The sequence below is a fragment of the Ichthyophthirius multifiliis genome (assembly GCF_000220395.1).
Source record: "Ichthyophthirius multifiliis unplaced genomic scaffold scaff_1120509249966, whole genome shotgun sequence".
NCBI classification, from domain to species: Eukaryota; Ciliophora; class Oligohymenophorea; order Hymenostomatida; genus Ichthyophthirius; species Ichthyophthirius multifiliis.
This window is the reverse complement of record NW_004087111.1, coordinates 3070-14269: the sequence shown is the minus strand read 5'-3', so window position 1 is coordinate 14269 and position 11200 is coordinate 3070. Positions and strand designations below refer to the sequence as shown.

At 13.3% G+C, this 11200-nt stretch overlaps 1 protein-coding gene across 1 annotated transcript, besides 42 other annotated features; it reads right to left on the bottom strand. All coding sequences in view use genetic code 6, as the record gives it.

The window, feature by feature from the left end:
• Nucleotides 1-40: part of a microsatellite that runs on past the window's edge.
• Nucleotides 1-43: a microsatellite.
• Nucleotides 1-99: part of a microsatellite that runs on past the window's edge.
• Nucleotides 1-101: part of a microsatellite that runs on past the window's edge.
• Nucleotides 7-48: a microsatellite.
• Nucleotides 102-1653: 1552 nt separating the features above from the next.
• Nucleotides 1654-1696: a microsatellite.
• A 956-nt stretch (nucleotides 1697-2652) lies between these two features.
• Nucleotides 2653-2716: a microsatellite.
• Nucleotides 2656-2708: a microsatellite.
• Nucleotides 2717-3035: 319 nt separating the features above from the next.
• Nucleotides 3036-3116: a microsatellite.
• Nucleotides 3046-3084: a microsatellite.
• A 59-nt stretch (nucleotides 3117-3175) lies between the features above and the next one.
• Nucleotides 3176-3216: a microsatellite.
• A 300-nt stretch (nucleotides 3217-3516) lies between these two features.
• Nucleotides 3517-3581: a microsatellite.
• A 213-nt stretch (nucleotides 3582-3794) lies between these two features.
• Nucleotides 3795-3871: a microsatellite.
• Nucleotides 3807-3876: a microsatellite.
• Nucleotides 3866-3915: a microsatellite.
• A 696-nt stretch (nucleotides 3916-4611) lies between these two features.
• Nucleotides 4612-4641: a microsatellite.
• Nucleotides 4642-5874: 1233 nt separating this feature from the next.
• Nucleotides 5875-5917: a microsatellite.
• A 59-nt stretch (nucleotides 5918-5976) lies between these two features.
• Nucleotides 5977-6067: a microsatellite.
• A 514-nt stretch (nucleotides 6068-6581) lies between these two features.
• Nucleotides 6582-6622: a microsatellite.
• Nucleotides 6583-6671: a microsatellite.
• Nucleotides 6618-6669: a microsatellite.
• Nucleotides 6625-6662: a microsatellite.
• Nucleotides 6625-6669: a microsatellite.
• A 578-nt stretch (nucleotides 6672-7249) lies between the features above and the next one.
• Nucleotides 7250-8299, bottom strand: IMG5_045170 (hypothetical protein; the record flags this gene model as incomplete). Its single annotated transcript, XM_004037630.1, has 4 exons — nucleotides 7250-7259; nucleotides 7420-7719; nucleotides 7762-7990; nucleotides 8038-8299. 4 exons carry the CDS (start codon nucleotides 8297-8299, stop codon nucleotides 7250-7252), a joined length of 801 nt encoding a protein of 266 aa, XP_004037678.1.
• A 347-nt stretch (nucleotides 8300-8646) lies between these two features.
• Nucleotides 8647-8686: a microsatellite.
• Nucleotides 8687-9213: 527 nt separating this feature from the next.
• Nucleotides 9214-9264: a microsatellite.
• Nucleotides 9265-9319: 55 nt separating this feature from the next.
• Nucleotides 9320-9375: a microsatellite.
• Nucleotides 9321-9381: a microsatellite.
• An 85-nt stretch (nucleotides 9382-9466) lies between these two features.
• Nucleotides 9467-9519: a microsatellite.
• Nucleotides 9467-9562: a microsatellite.
• Nucleotides 9524-9571: a microsatellite.
• Nucleotides 9572-9655: 84 nt separating this feature from the next.
• Nucleotides 9656-9698: a microsatellite.
• Nucleotides 9699-9726: 28 nt separating this feature from the next.
• Nucleotides 9727-9764: a microsatellite.
• Nucleotides 9731-9775: a microsatellite.
• Nucleotides 9776-9847: 72 nt separating this feature from the next.
• Nucleotides 9848-9945: a microsatellite.
• Nucleotides 9946-9948: 3 nt separating this feature from the next.
• Nucleotides 9949-10037: a microsatellite.
• Nucleotides 10003-10076: a microsatellite.
• Nucleotides 10031-10095: a microsatellite.
• A 156-nt stretch (nucleotides 10096-10251) lies between these two features.
• Nucleotides 10252-10298: a microsatellite.
• Nucleotides 10284-10323: a microsatellite.
• A 306-nt stretch (nucleotides 10324-10629) lies between these two features.
• Nucleotides 10630-10739: a microsatellite.
• Nucleotides 10714-10772: a microsatellite.
• Nucleotides 10773-10983: 211 nt separating this feature from the next.
• Nucleotides 10984-11025: a microsatellite.
• Between the last annotated feature and the right edge of the window lie 175 nt (nucleotides 11026-11200).

Genomic DNA, 11200 nt, shown 5'->3' with positions numbered 1-11200 from the left:
ATAAAAAAAAAATTATATTTAAAATAAAAATTATATTATAAAAAATTAGAAAAAATATAAGAAAATTAAATTATATTAATAAAATAAATAAAAAATATAATATTAGTATCTATTAAATATATTATATTTAATTTGAATTAAATAAAAATATTATTTTTATAAATAATTTATTCCTGTTTATATTTTAATGTTCATTTGTATAAATTTATTTATTTATTTGATTTTATTCATATTACGAGAACATTTTTATTTGGCATATTTTTTTATAACTTTAAATAAAAATATTCAATTTATACATAAAATATTTATAGTTGGTGATATTTATTTTTTTATAGTTTTCTTTTAAAAAAGAGTATTTGCTATTTGATACAAACTTATTTTCTTCATTAAATTGTGTTAGTATTTCAATTTCATTGCTTAGAATTTAATTAATTACTTCATTAATAACTGATTTTTATAACTTTTATAAATGCTTATATTTATAACTTTTATAGATTTAAATTTAATCATATTTATATTTTTGAACAGTGTATGATAAGATAGAAATTAAATTTAAATCAATTGAATTTTATAGTCTGATAATTCTTCATATATATAATTATTAAGTTATTTTATTTCTTCATTCATGTACTTTTGAACTTTTAAATTGAATGAGGTAAATATAATCAATTTATTTATATATATGTATCTATTTTTATATTAAAGTTCTTTTTAATTTTAGTACTAATTGAAAATCTAGAATTATTATTCCAAATATTACTCTATTTTTTTTAAGTATTTTAATTTTTGAAATTTTTTTCCAATTCTAATATCTTATTCTTTTCTATGTGCCAATTAATGATTAGAACAGAGGTATTAAGCAATTTTATAACATAGTCTTATATGTTTTAATATTAAAGGATTTTTTTTTTAATTTAATCATATTTTTAAAAGCCAAAAGTGAAGTTCCGTAACCTCTTAAATTATTTTATAGAGGCGATTTAATTTATAGAAATTATATGTCGAAATGTTTTATTTTTTCTTGTGGTTTATAGTTCCCTGAAGGCCTTCCAAAACTTTAGAATAATTTATAGAACTACTTATGTTTACATAATTTTATTAAAGGAATCAATTATTTTTATTGTTGCAGTTAGGTGTACCTTTTTGCTCTATTAATATTAGTGCGTATATTTTTTTATTTTTGTAGTTCTGATTCTGCAAAATAATGCTCTTTATTGTTTATTTTATATAAATATTTATGTTATTGAAATAGATAATTTATAACAATATGTTATTATTTATTCAAATATTTTAACAAAGATTATTTTTTTCATTTATTCATATTATTTAATAGATATTTTTCTTTAAAATTTATTCCTTACTTTTAAGGATTTCAAGTTTTTTTAAGTATTTAATTTAAGATAAATTAATTTATTCTTAATTTTAATTATAATATTGTACAAAAGAAAAGAATAAATGACCATTATTTTTTTTCATTTAATTTTTTAAGATATTTAGAACAAATCGTATAAACTAAATGGAATAATTTTATCTTTTTATCTGTAAATTAAATATTAAATAAAAAGAAAAAAAAATTAACGTTAGGCCATATATTTAATAAAAGTATTTTTATTTCCTATAAATATAAATAAATTATTATTAAACTGTAAAAAAAAAAAAAAAATTAAATATAATAAAAAAAATATATATATTTAATTTCAAAAAATTAAATGTTAGATATTAATTTTTTAATTTCTTTTAAAAATAAACATAATTTTATTAACTATTTTTTTTTTCTTATTAATCAAAGAATATAAATAAATTAAATTTTTTATTTATTTATATGTAAAACATTTTATATTAAGTTTTATCGGTATTTTGTTTATATCTTTAAATCTTAGATTTTTTGTTTTAACTTTATTTATAAAATAAATTAATTAATCATTTTTTGTATAATATTTTAATATTCATCTGTTGCATTTTAAAATTTATATAGAATATTTTTTTTTATTTTTATTTTTCAATTATTTTATTATTCATTAAAAAAATGTTTAAAAAATCTATTTTGTAACAAAAATAAATAAATTCCTCATCTAATAGTTTAAATGAAAGTTTTTAGAAATAATATGAGCAATATCATAATGTGTAATAAATAATAATTCGAAAAAAAACATTAAATAAAAATATATTTTAATTATAAAACCAAAAAAAATATATCATTATTATTTTTATATATATTTACTATTTTTTTATAAATAGAAATGAAGATGATCCTTTTAAAAAATATAATTGTTTTATAAATTAATATAACAATAATATAAATATTATAGATAATATTCTTTTAAAACGAATGAAATAATATAAGATATTTAATTTTATTTATAAATTTATTCAAGAAAATAAAAAGGGATAACCAAGAAATAAATTAAAAATATTTTTTTTAATATTTTTAGTTTTAGTAAGTGTTTTAAATATAATTTCTTGGTTTATTATACTTATTGCATTTTTTTAATTTAAATTAAATTAAAATATTTATTTTAGCAATTAAAATTTAATAAAAGATCCTTTTAAAAAAATGATATTTTAAGAAGAATTATGTGAAAATTTGTAAATTAATTATAGTTATTTCGATATAAATGTATAAGGTAAAAAATATTTTATTTATTTATTTAGTTAATATTATTATTATTTTCAAAATTTATATTTTTATTTTTTAAAATTTAAATTTTATATATTTATATTTTAGATTTAGAAGATTTATCTTTAAATTTTGATACAATATAATTAATAAAGGAAAAAATAAATAATTGCAGAGTCAAATTTATGATATATAATACAGAATTTTATAACTTTTATTTAGGATTTAATAAAAATAATAAATTATTATTAAGATGGATTTTCTTAAGTTTTATTTTAATTTTTATTAATTTAATAATGCTATTAACTTTAATTTAACATGTTTTAAAAAAATACAAATGATAAAATTAAAATCATTTTTAGTTTACATATATATATATATATTATATAATTATTATATGAATCTATATTTTATTTCATAATAATAATATAAATATTTATAAAAAATAATTTTAATAAATAATTTTATAATTATAAATAAATACAATATTTAATAATAAAAAAGAAAACTGATTTTTTTTTTTCTCAATAATAATTTTAAACTAAATTTCTGCATTTATTTAATACATAATTATTTTAATAATCATTATTTTGAATAATAATATTATGATATTTATTTGGTAAATAACTATTTTAAAAACTATAATTTTAAACAGCAATATTAGAATTTAGAGGAAATTATTAATTGCATTAAATATTATTAAATGCATTTTTATTTAAATAAATATCTTCTTAGTTTTCTTTTTAAAGTTGAAGTTGTAATTAAAATATTTCTCTTTCTAATTCTGCGTTTTCGAAATTTAAATGTTCAATTTTTTATTCTACTTGTTATTCTTATGTTTCTAATTATTATTCAAGTTATTATATATTATTATATAGGTATTTATTATTCTATAATGTTTCATTAATTTATTTATTTAATTCATTATTTTTTTATTTTAATTCATCATTTTTTTTTTTTAATTATTTGTTATAACTTCCATGTTTCATTAAATTAAAAACTGTTTTATTTTCTAAATCACGAAACATTTAGTCATATTTTCTATGTAAAAAATATGGCCCTAAATATTCTTATTTTATTTTTTTATTTTCTTTTGATTACATTTTTTTATTATTATTAAAATTTTATTTATTTTAATTAATTATAGTGTATTTTTATTAACAAATTAAAAAAAAAAATATAAAAATTAATATATATAAATATATATATAAATATATATATATATTTAAATATATATATATATTTATATATATATATATTTTTGTTTATTATTATTTTTTTTTATATATTAATTTTTTATCTAAAATATTTTTTATTTTTTCTGAAAATTTCATTTTTAATTTCCATTGTTTTGATCTTTCATAACTTTAACTAATATTATTTATTCATCTTATTATTAATTTTAAATTGAATTTGTAACTTCATATTTTTAATAGTAATCATAATTTTTAAAATACCATTTACTTTTTTTTCATATCAATTTTAAAAATTTTATTCAATTTACTTTTTTAATAAAAATAATTTAGTATATAAAATTATACAAATATGCATAAATTACATTTAAATATTTTTATTTATTAACTCTTTTATATATTCATAACATAATGTTATATTAAATTAGTAAAAAATAATAATCTATAATTAAAAAAATATATAAATTTATAAATTCTTCTATTTTTACATTTTGTTTCAATAGTATCTCATTATTTTTTATTATAAACTATATATTAAATTTTATAAAATAAACTTTTTTAATCTTTATTTTACAGGTATTTATTGTTTTCATTTTAACTTATTCCTACTGATATTTCATATATATAATCATTTAATTATATTTATGTCATTATTAAGTTAAAGACTATATTTTAATATTCATTATGAAAAATTTTGTTTAATAATTATTTTTAATTTAATTTTGGCTAATATGTAATCTTAATATTATTGAGTTAATATTTTATATTAATTACTTAATTAGGAATTGTTATAAAAACCACTTTTATTTATTAAATTTTATTTAATTAAATAATTTTTTTTTATTATTTTTAAATTTGTATATGATATTTTCTTAGAAAATAACTGTTTATTTGTATATTGACTTACATATTTTTTCTTTATTACTCTTTATGTTGAAACTAAAAAATTTATATTTTTTTTCTATTTAATTATTAATATTGTATCAAAGGGAATTTTAACTTTATTATTAAATTTATTATTCTCCTTTTATTTTCTAAATTTTAAATGTATAAACTATTTATAAAAAAAAAAAAATTATTAAATGCTTTGTCTAAATTAATAAAATATAATCATTGAAAAATAAAATAAAAAATAAATATAAAATTAAATACTATATATATATTTTATTAACTTATTTTAATATTTTCTTATAATTATAATAATTATTTGAAATCTGATCTAATTTAATATTATTTATCTTCTTATTAATAATTATATTTCAAAAAATCACATATATTTATTTTAAATATAGTAGAAGGAATAATAAATTAATTAGTTATAATTAACAAAAAATAATAGAAGATTAAACTTTATAATTATTTTAATAAAAAATAAAATCATTATAGTTAATTTATTACTTTTATTACAATTAATTTATTCTAACAAAAGCAAAAAACATCAATATGCAAAACTCTGTTAAAATTCAAAAAATATTCGAAAAGTTAAAAATACTTCCTTTTAAACCACAATTAATAATTTTAAATTAATAGAAAATGAAAAATGATTATAAATAAAAAATCAATCTAAAAATTCATTCTGTATTTATTTAAAACAAAAAAACATATAAAAAAATAAAATTTATAAATTAATAATAATGCTTACAAAATTAAAAAAATCATAAATCATAGATTATTTTTACTTTGTTTTCATTTTATTAAAAAAAAAAGTAATAAAAATTAGAAATGCAAAAAAACCATATTTATGTATAGCAAACATATAAAACTTTTCAAGAATTAACAATATATAAATAAGTATAAATTTTATATAAAATAGATATTAAAATATGTAATTATATTATCTTTAATATTTAAAAATCTTTTCATACACTTAAAAAAAATATAAATATATTATTTTTAAATATAATAATAATGTATAAATAACTATTATTATTTTAATAAAAAAAAATATATATAAAAATACATTTAAAATTTTTATTATTATTCTAAATTGTCAAATGTATTAGAAATATATATCTAAAGAGATTGTAATTGTAAAAATTATTCTTAAATAAAGAAAATCAAGCAAATATAAAATATATAGAATAAACAATAAATAGAATAAAAATAATTCTTAATGATTTCAAATAATAAACATAATTTAAATAATATTGATTTCATTTTTTAAAAATTAATATTATTATTATTATTATTATTATTATTATTTTTATTAGTATATTTTTAATTTATTTATATAATTTTTTTTATTTATTATTATTATGAATTAATTTATTATTTTTTATTTTTTTAATATAAAATATTATTTTTATAAATATATACAATGAATTTTATATTTATATTTTAAATTATTATATAAGAAATATTTAATTAAATATTTTTTCAATAAGTTTCATCAAAATAATTTTAATTTTTTCCAAAATTCATATTTTTTATTTAATTTCTTTATAAAATAATAGAAGAATCTTAGTCTTTAATAGATGCAGTAATTTAACTATTTGCTTAAATTTTTAATTGACTTTAATTATTTAAATTATAGGATTTTTTATATATTTTATTAGATTATTTGGGACCTAAAACAGTTGACTTTTTAATTTTTTATTATTTTCTTTTTTATTAGTTAACATTTTAAATTTCCTTTTTATTATTTAGTTTTAGAATAATGTAACTCAAATTATTAAGAGGATAATAAATTTAAAAATTCGATATTTAATCAAATTTTTAAAATATAATTTTTAATTCAAAATCTTATTCAAAAGCAATATTTTTTTCGAACATATTAATTGTATTAATTGTATTAATTGTATTAATTGTATTACAATTATTATTATAATTATTATTATTTTAATTATTATTATAATTATTGTTTATTTATATTGAGTTTAATTTTCGATATTTAATTTATCCATTAATCAGAGACTATCTATTTTCTGTTTTTTCATCACTTAGTATATTTTTAATATTATTTTTAATATACTTTTTGCTTTCAATAGTATTTTAAGTTTAACTAATAAAATCACCAGAATCTTATTATTTTTAAATGCATTTATAATCATCATTAATACAGTTTTCCGAAAAAAAATCATCATCTACACAAAGATTTTTATACGCCCATTTAAAGTCGTAAGATAGAAAATTTTATTAATATAATAAAAGGGAATCATCTTAATTATTTTAGATGAATTCTAATATATTTTCGTCATTATGATAAACTTTGATTTAATAATTTAATAGTTTTCTTATTATTAATTTCCTCTCTTAAAAATAAGGCTTTATCTTAGTCGATTAAAGATAAAGTTTTTAATTATTAGGGACATAATGTAAAAATTTACAATTTATAATATTATGATATTTACTAGTGCAACTCTCACATGTATAATTAATTTTACTTTAGTCGAAATTAAATTCAAGTCGATCTTTTAAATAGCAGAATTTTTCATAGTCATCAGGAAACTCTTTTAATAAATTTATAAATTCTTGCCTATTTATTTTCTAAACATTTACAAATGAGTTCGCTATTGCGTTAAATTATCTTTTTTTCCTGTAAAAAATTCTTTTATTCCAATCATGCTTCCCTCTTTTATTTCCTTTAAAATTATACCTTAATTTTTTGACATTTTACTAGTGATATAAGGATTGTTAACAGTTAAAATTACACTTCCTTTTTAAATATAATAAAGAAATTAATCGACTATTTAATTTTATTAAAATATTTATTATTAAGGTTTATAATATTGTTCTTTTATTAACTATATAGCTTTTTCAGTAAAATTATTGCTAAAATTCTATTTTAAATATTATATTATTATCTTGTTAGACTCTAATTATAAATCTCTTTTTAATCTTTCATCTAGTTAACTAAAAATAGCATTACTGTCATTTGTTAATTTTTCATTATTTTCTCTCCATACATAACTTTTTAAATTTAAAAAAGATATATTTTATATTTATATTTACTCTAAATACTATCTTATTTCGTTTTTTAAAGAATTACTAATATTATTTTATTTCATTTATATATTTATTATTGACAATTTTTATTTTATCTCATTTTCTTTTTCATTGAATTAAGAAAATATATTGCCAATCCCATTTATAGAAAATCCGAAAACTCCACAAGAAATCATCATAATTAATAAACAAAGTACATATTCATATCTATTAGTAGGAGCTATATCTCCATATCCTATAAAAAAACTTTAAATAGTGTTATAAATATATAAAAACAAATACCAACTGTAGTCATAGTAACAGTAGCAAAATAATAAGATTAAATATATTAGTAAGTCCAGTCTTAGTCTGTAATATTTCTTACAATCATCCAATTATGTTATTAATTTACATTCAGATAAGCATTCCAAATCCATACGCATGCAATTAAATGTTGAATCAAAATAATGTTAGAAAATAATTTAAAAAGTGATAACAATTTTTTACCATCTTTAATTTAATATAATTATGTCTTCCAGTTTACTTATAAACTTTGTAAAGTCATTTAACTTTAAAAAAAAAGGCAAAAAACAAAGCAATTTCATAAAAGAATTCATATCTTATTCGAAATCTGATTTCGAAAATTCTTTTTTTAGTTCAAAGATACAATCAAAAATGCTGAAATTACTGATGAAACATCATAAAATAAATTATTTTAGCAAAAATATTTAAAAATTAAAATTCTTTATTTTGTCAAAACTCCCTTTATATAATAACCTGTATTAAGTTTTAAAAAAGTACTAAAGAAAAGAACACCTAATTATTTGAATTATAACAAAAAATTAATATAGATAAAAAAATGATTGTATAAAAAATAATAATTATATAACTAATAAAATAACTATATGTCTATAATTTTATAAATTTTTTATTAATTGTTATAAATCTTTTAGTTTTTATATATAAAAAAATGAATAAATCTTGAAATACCTATAAAAATATAGCTAAATGAAAAGTTTACAATATCACTAATTAAGATTTCAAAAGATACTGAAATACTTAAGACAAAAAAAACTATCAAAGTAATAGATAAATCGAAAGCATCATAAATAATTTTGTAAATATTATAAGGGTCAATTGCAGGAAATTAACTGTCTAAATATTATATAAGATGATAAAATTTATTTTTTTAGTATTTGAATTATTGCTTTTCGTATTCGTTACTATAATAATTTAATCTATTATCTAACATTGCTTATTAATCTTAAGAAATATTTTTTGCCATTCTACTTTATAAAGATTGGACTAAGGTTTTTGCAAACATTTTCATTCTAACTTTAAATATAAGGTTTGTAAACGCACTTTTCCTTTAAGAAGGAATTTTGTTAAGCTATAAAATTGCTTATTAAATCGCTGACATTTTATTAATATGATTATTTTATAAATTTTTAAAAAATAGCTAAAATTGAATATTACGTTATAAAAAAATAATTTAAATAATAAAAAGATAAATGTAAAAAGTAAAAAGATTATAATTAAAAATTATTTTAAAATTAATAATTTATAAAGTAATTAGAAAAAAAATTATATAAAAATATTAATATTAAATATAAAATAATAAATAAAATAAAATAAAATATATATAATTATATTTATGATTTTATAATTTAATATTTTTAAAAGATGAAATTATTTAAATACATATAACTTTTAATTATATTGTATATATGTTTAAAAATATAATAAAAAAGATAATATATAAAATTATAAAAAAATAAGTAAAAATAAAATATATATATAATATATATATATATATATATATATAATATATACATATTTATTTTTTAATTATATAAGATATATTTTTATTTATATATTATTTTCTCAATTTTACATTTAATTTTTTTTATTTTTATCATTATTATTATTTTAATGTTATTTTTATATTTATTATTATATTTATTTAATGTTTGCCATATTTATATTAATTAATATATTTTTTTTTTATTTATATCTTTTTTTTTTTTTATTAATAGCTTTTATCATATTTTTATTTTATAATTTATATTTTTATTTTTATATAAAATTAACACATTTAAATAAATAAATATATATATATTATTTTTTTAATTTATATTATATATTTTTTTTTATAATCAATATTCATAAATATTTTATTTTTTTAATTTATAATAAATTTTAAATTTTTTTTTTTTTATTTATTAGTATATTAATTTTTTTTAATAAAAATATTTATTCATATATAAAAATATTATATTATTTAATATAATATTTATTTATTTTTATATTTATTCTTATATATTTTTTTTAATTTTATTTATAATTTGTATTTTTATTTTTTAAATATATATTGGTTTATTTTATATAGAGTTTTTTTTGAATATTAATTTTTATTTATTATTGATTATTTAATTCAAAAAATATATATAACTTAACATTTAAATGATTTATAAAAAAAAATTGTTCTTAGATATTATAAATTTAAATAAAATCAAATAAATATATTATTATTTTTTATTTTAAATAATTTATATTTTTCTATTATTATATTATATATTTATATTATTACTAATAAAAGAATATTTAAAATATATCAATTTATTTATTTTTTATAATTATTAAAAAATAAAATTATAAAAATGTAATCTTTACAAAATGATTAAAAGAAAGATGAAAACTTAGAAGAATAAAATCAAAATTTAAATTAATAAGAATAAGAAGTAATGTAAAATATATTTAAAAGCGAATAAACAGAACAAAATAAAATAGAAGAAAAATCTTATGAATCATTAACATTATCACAAAGCAATATTAGATAAACATAAAAATAAAATACAAATAAAAACGAAAAAGAGTAAACCGAAATTTAAAATGAATAATAAAATTGTTCAAGTGAAATTGAAAAAGTATAAATTAAAAATAAAAATGAACAATAATTAAATGAGTCAAGTGAAATCGAAGAAGAATAAATCAAAAATTAAAATTAAGATGTATAAATTGAAAATTAAAATGAAGAATAAGATGAAAATGAATAAATAAATAGATAATAAGAAGGAGAAAATAAATAAAGTAAAGAAAATAATAGCTCATAATCCTATGAAGAATAACATGAGTAAGAAAATAATGAATATGAAGAAGAATAATAATAATAAGAGAATCATTAGGAAAACAGAAATAACATTATTAATTAACAAATCAATAATTAATAAAAAAGCTAAAATGAATAAGATGAAATGGATGAAGAAGAATATGAAATGGATGAAGAATATGCAAGTTAAAATAATTATAATAATAAAGAGAGTGAAAGTAATGATAAAAAGAAACGAAATGAATTTTGGAAATATAGGCATGCAAATAAAGAAAGAAGAGAAAAATAAAGACAAGAAAATGTTCAATAGATAAGTATTTCAGAAGATGATTTGATTAGATATTCATTAAAAAGGGC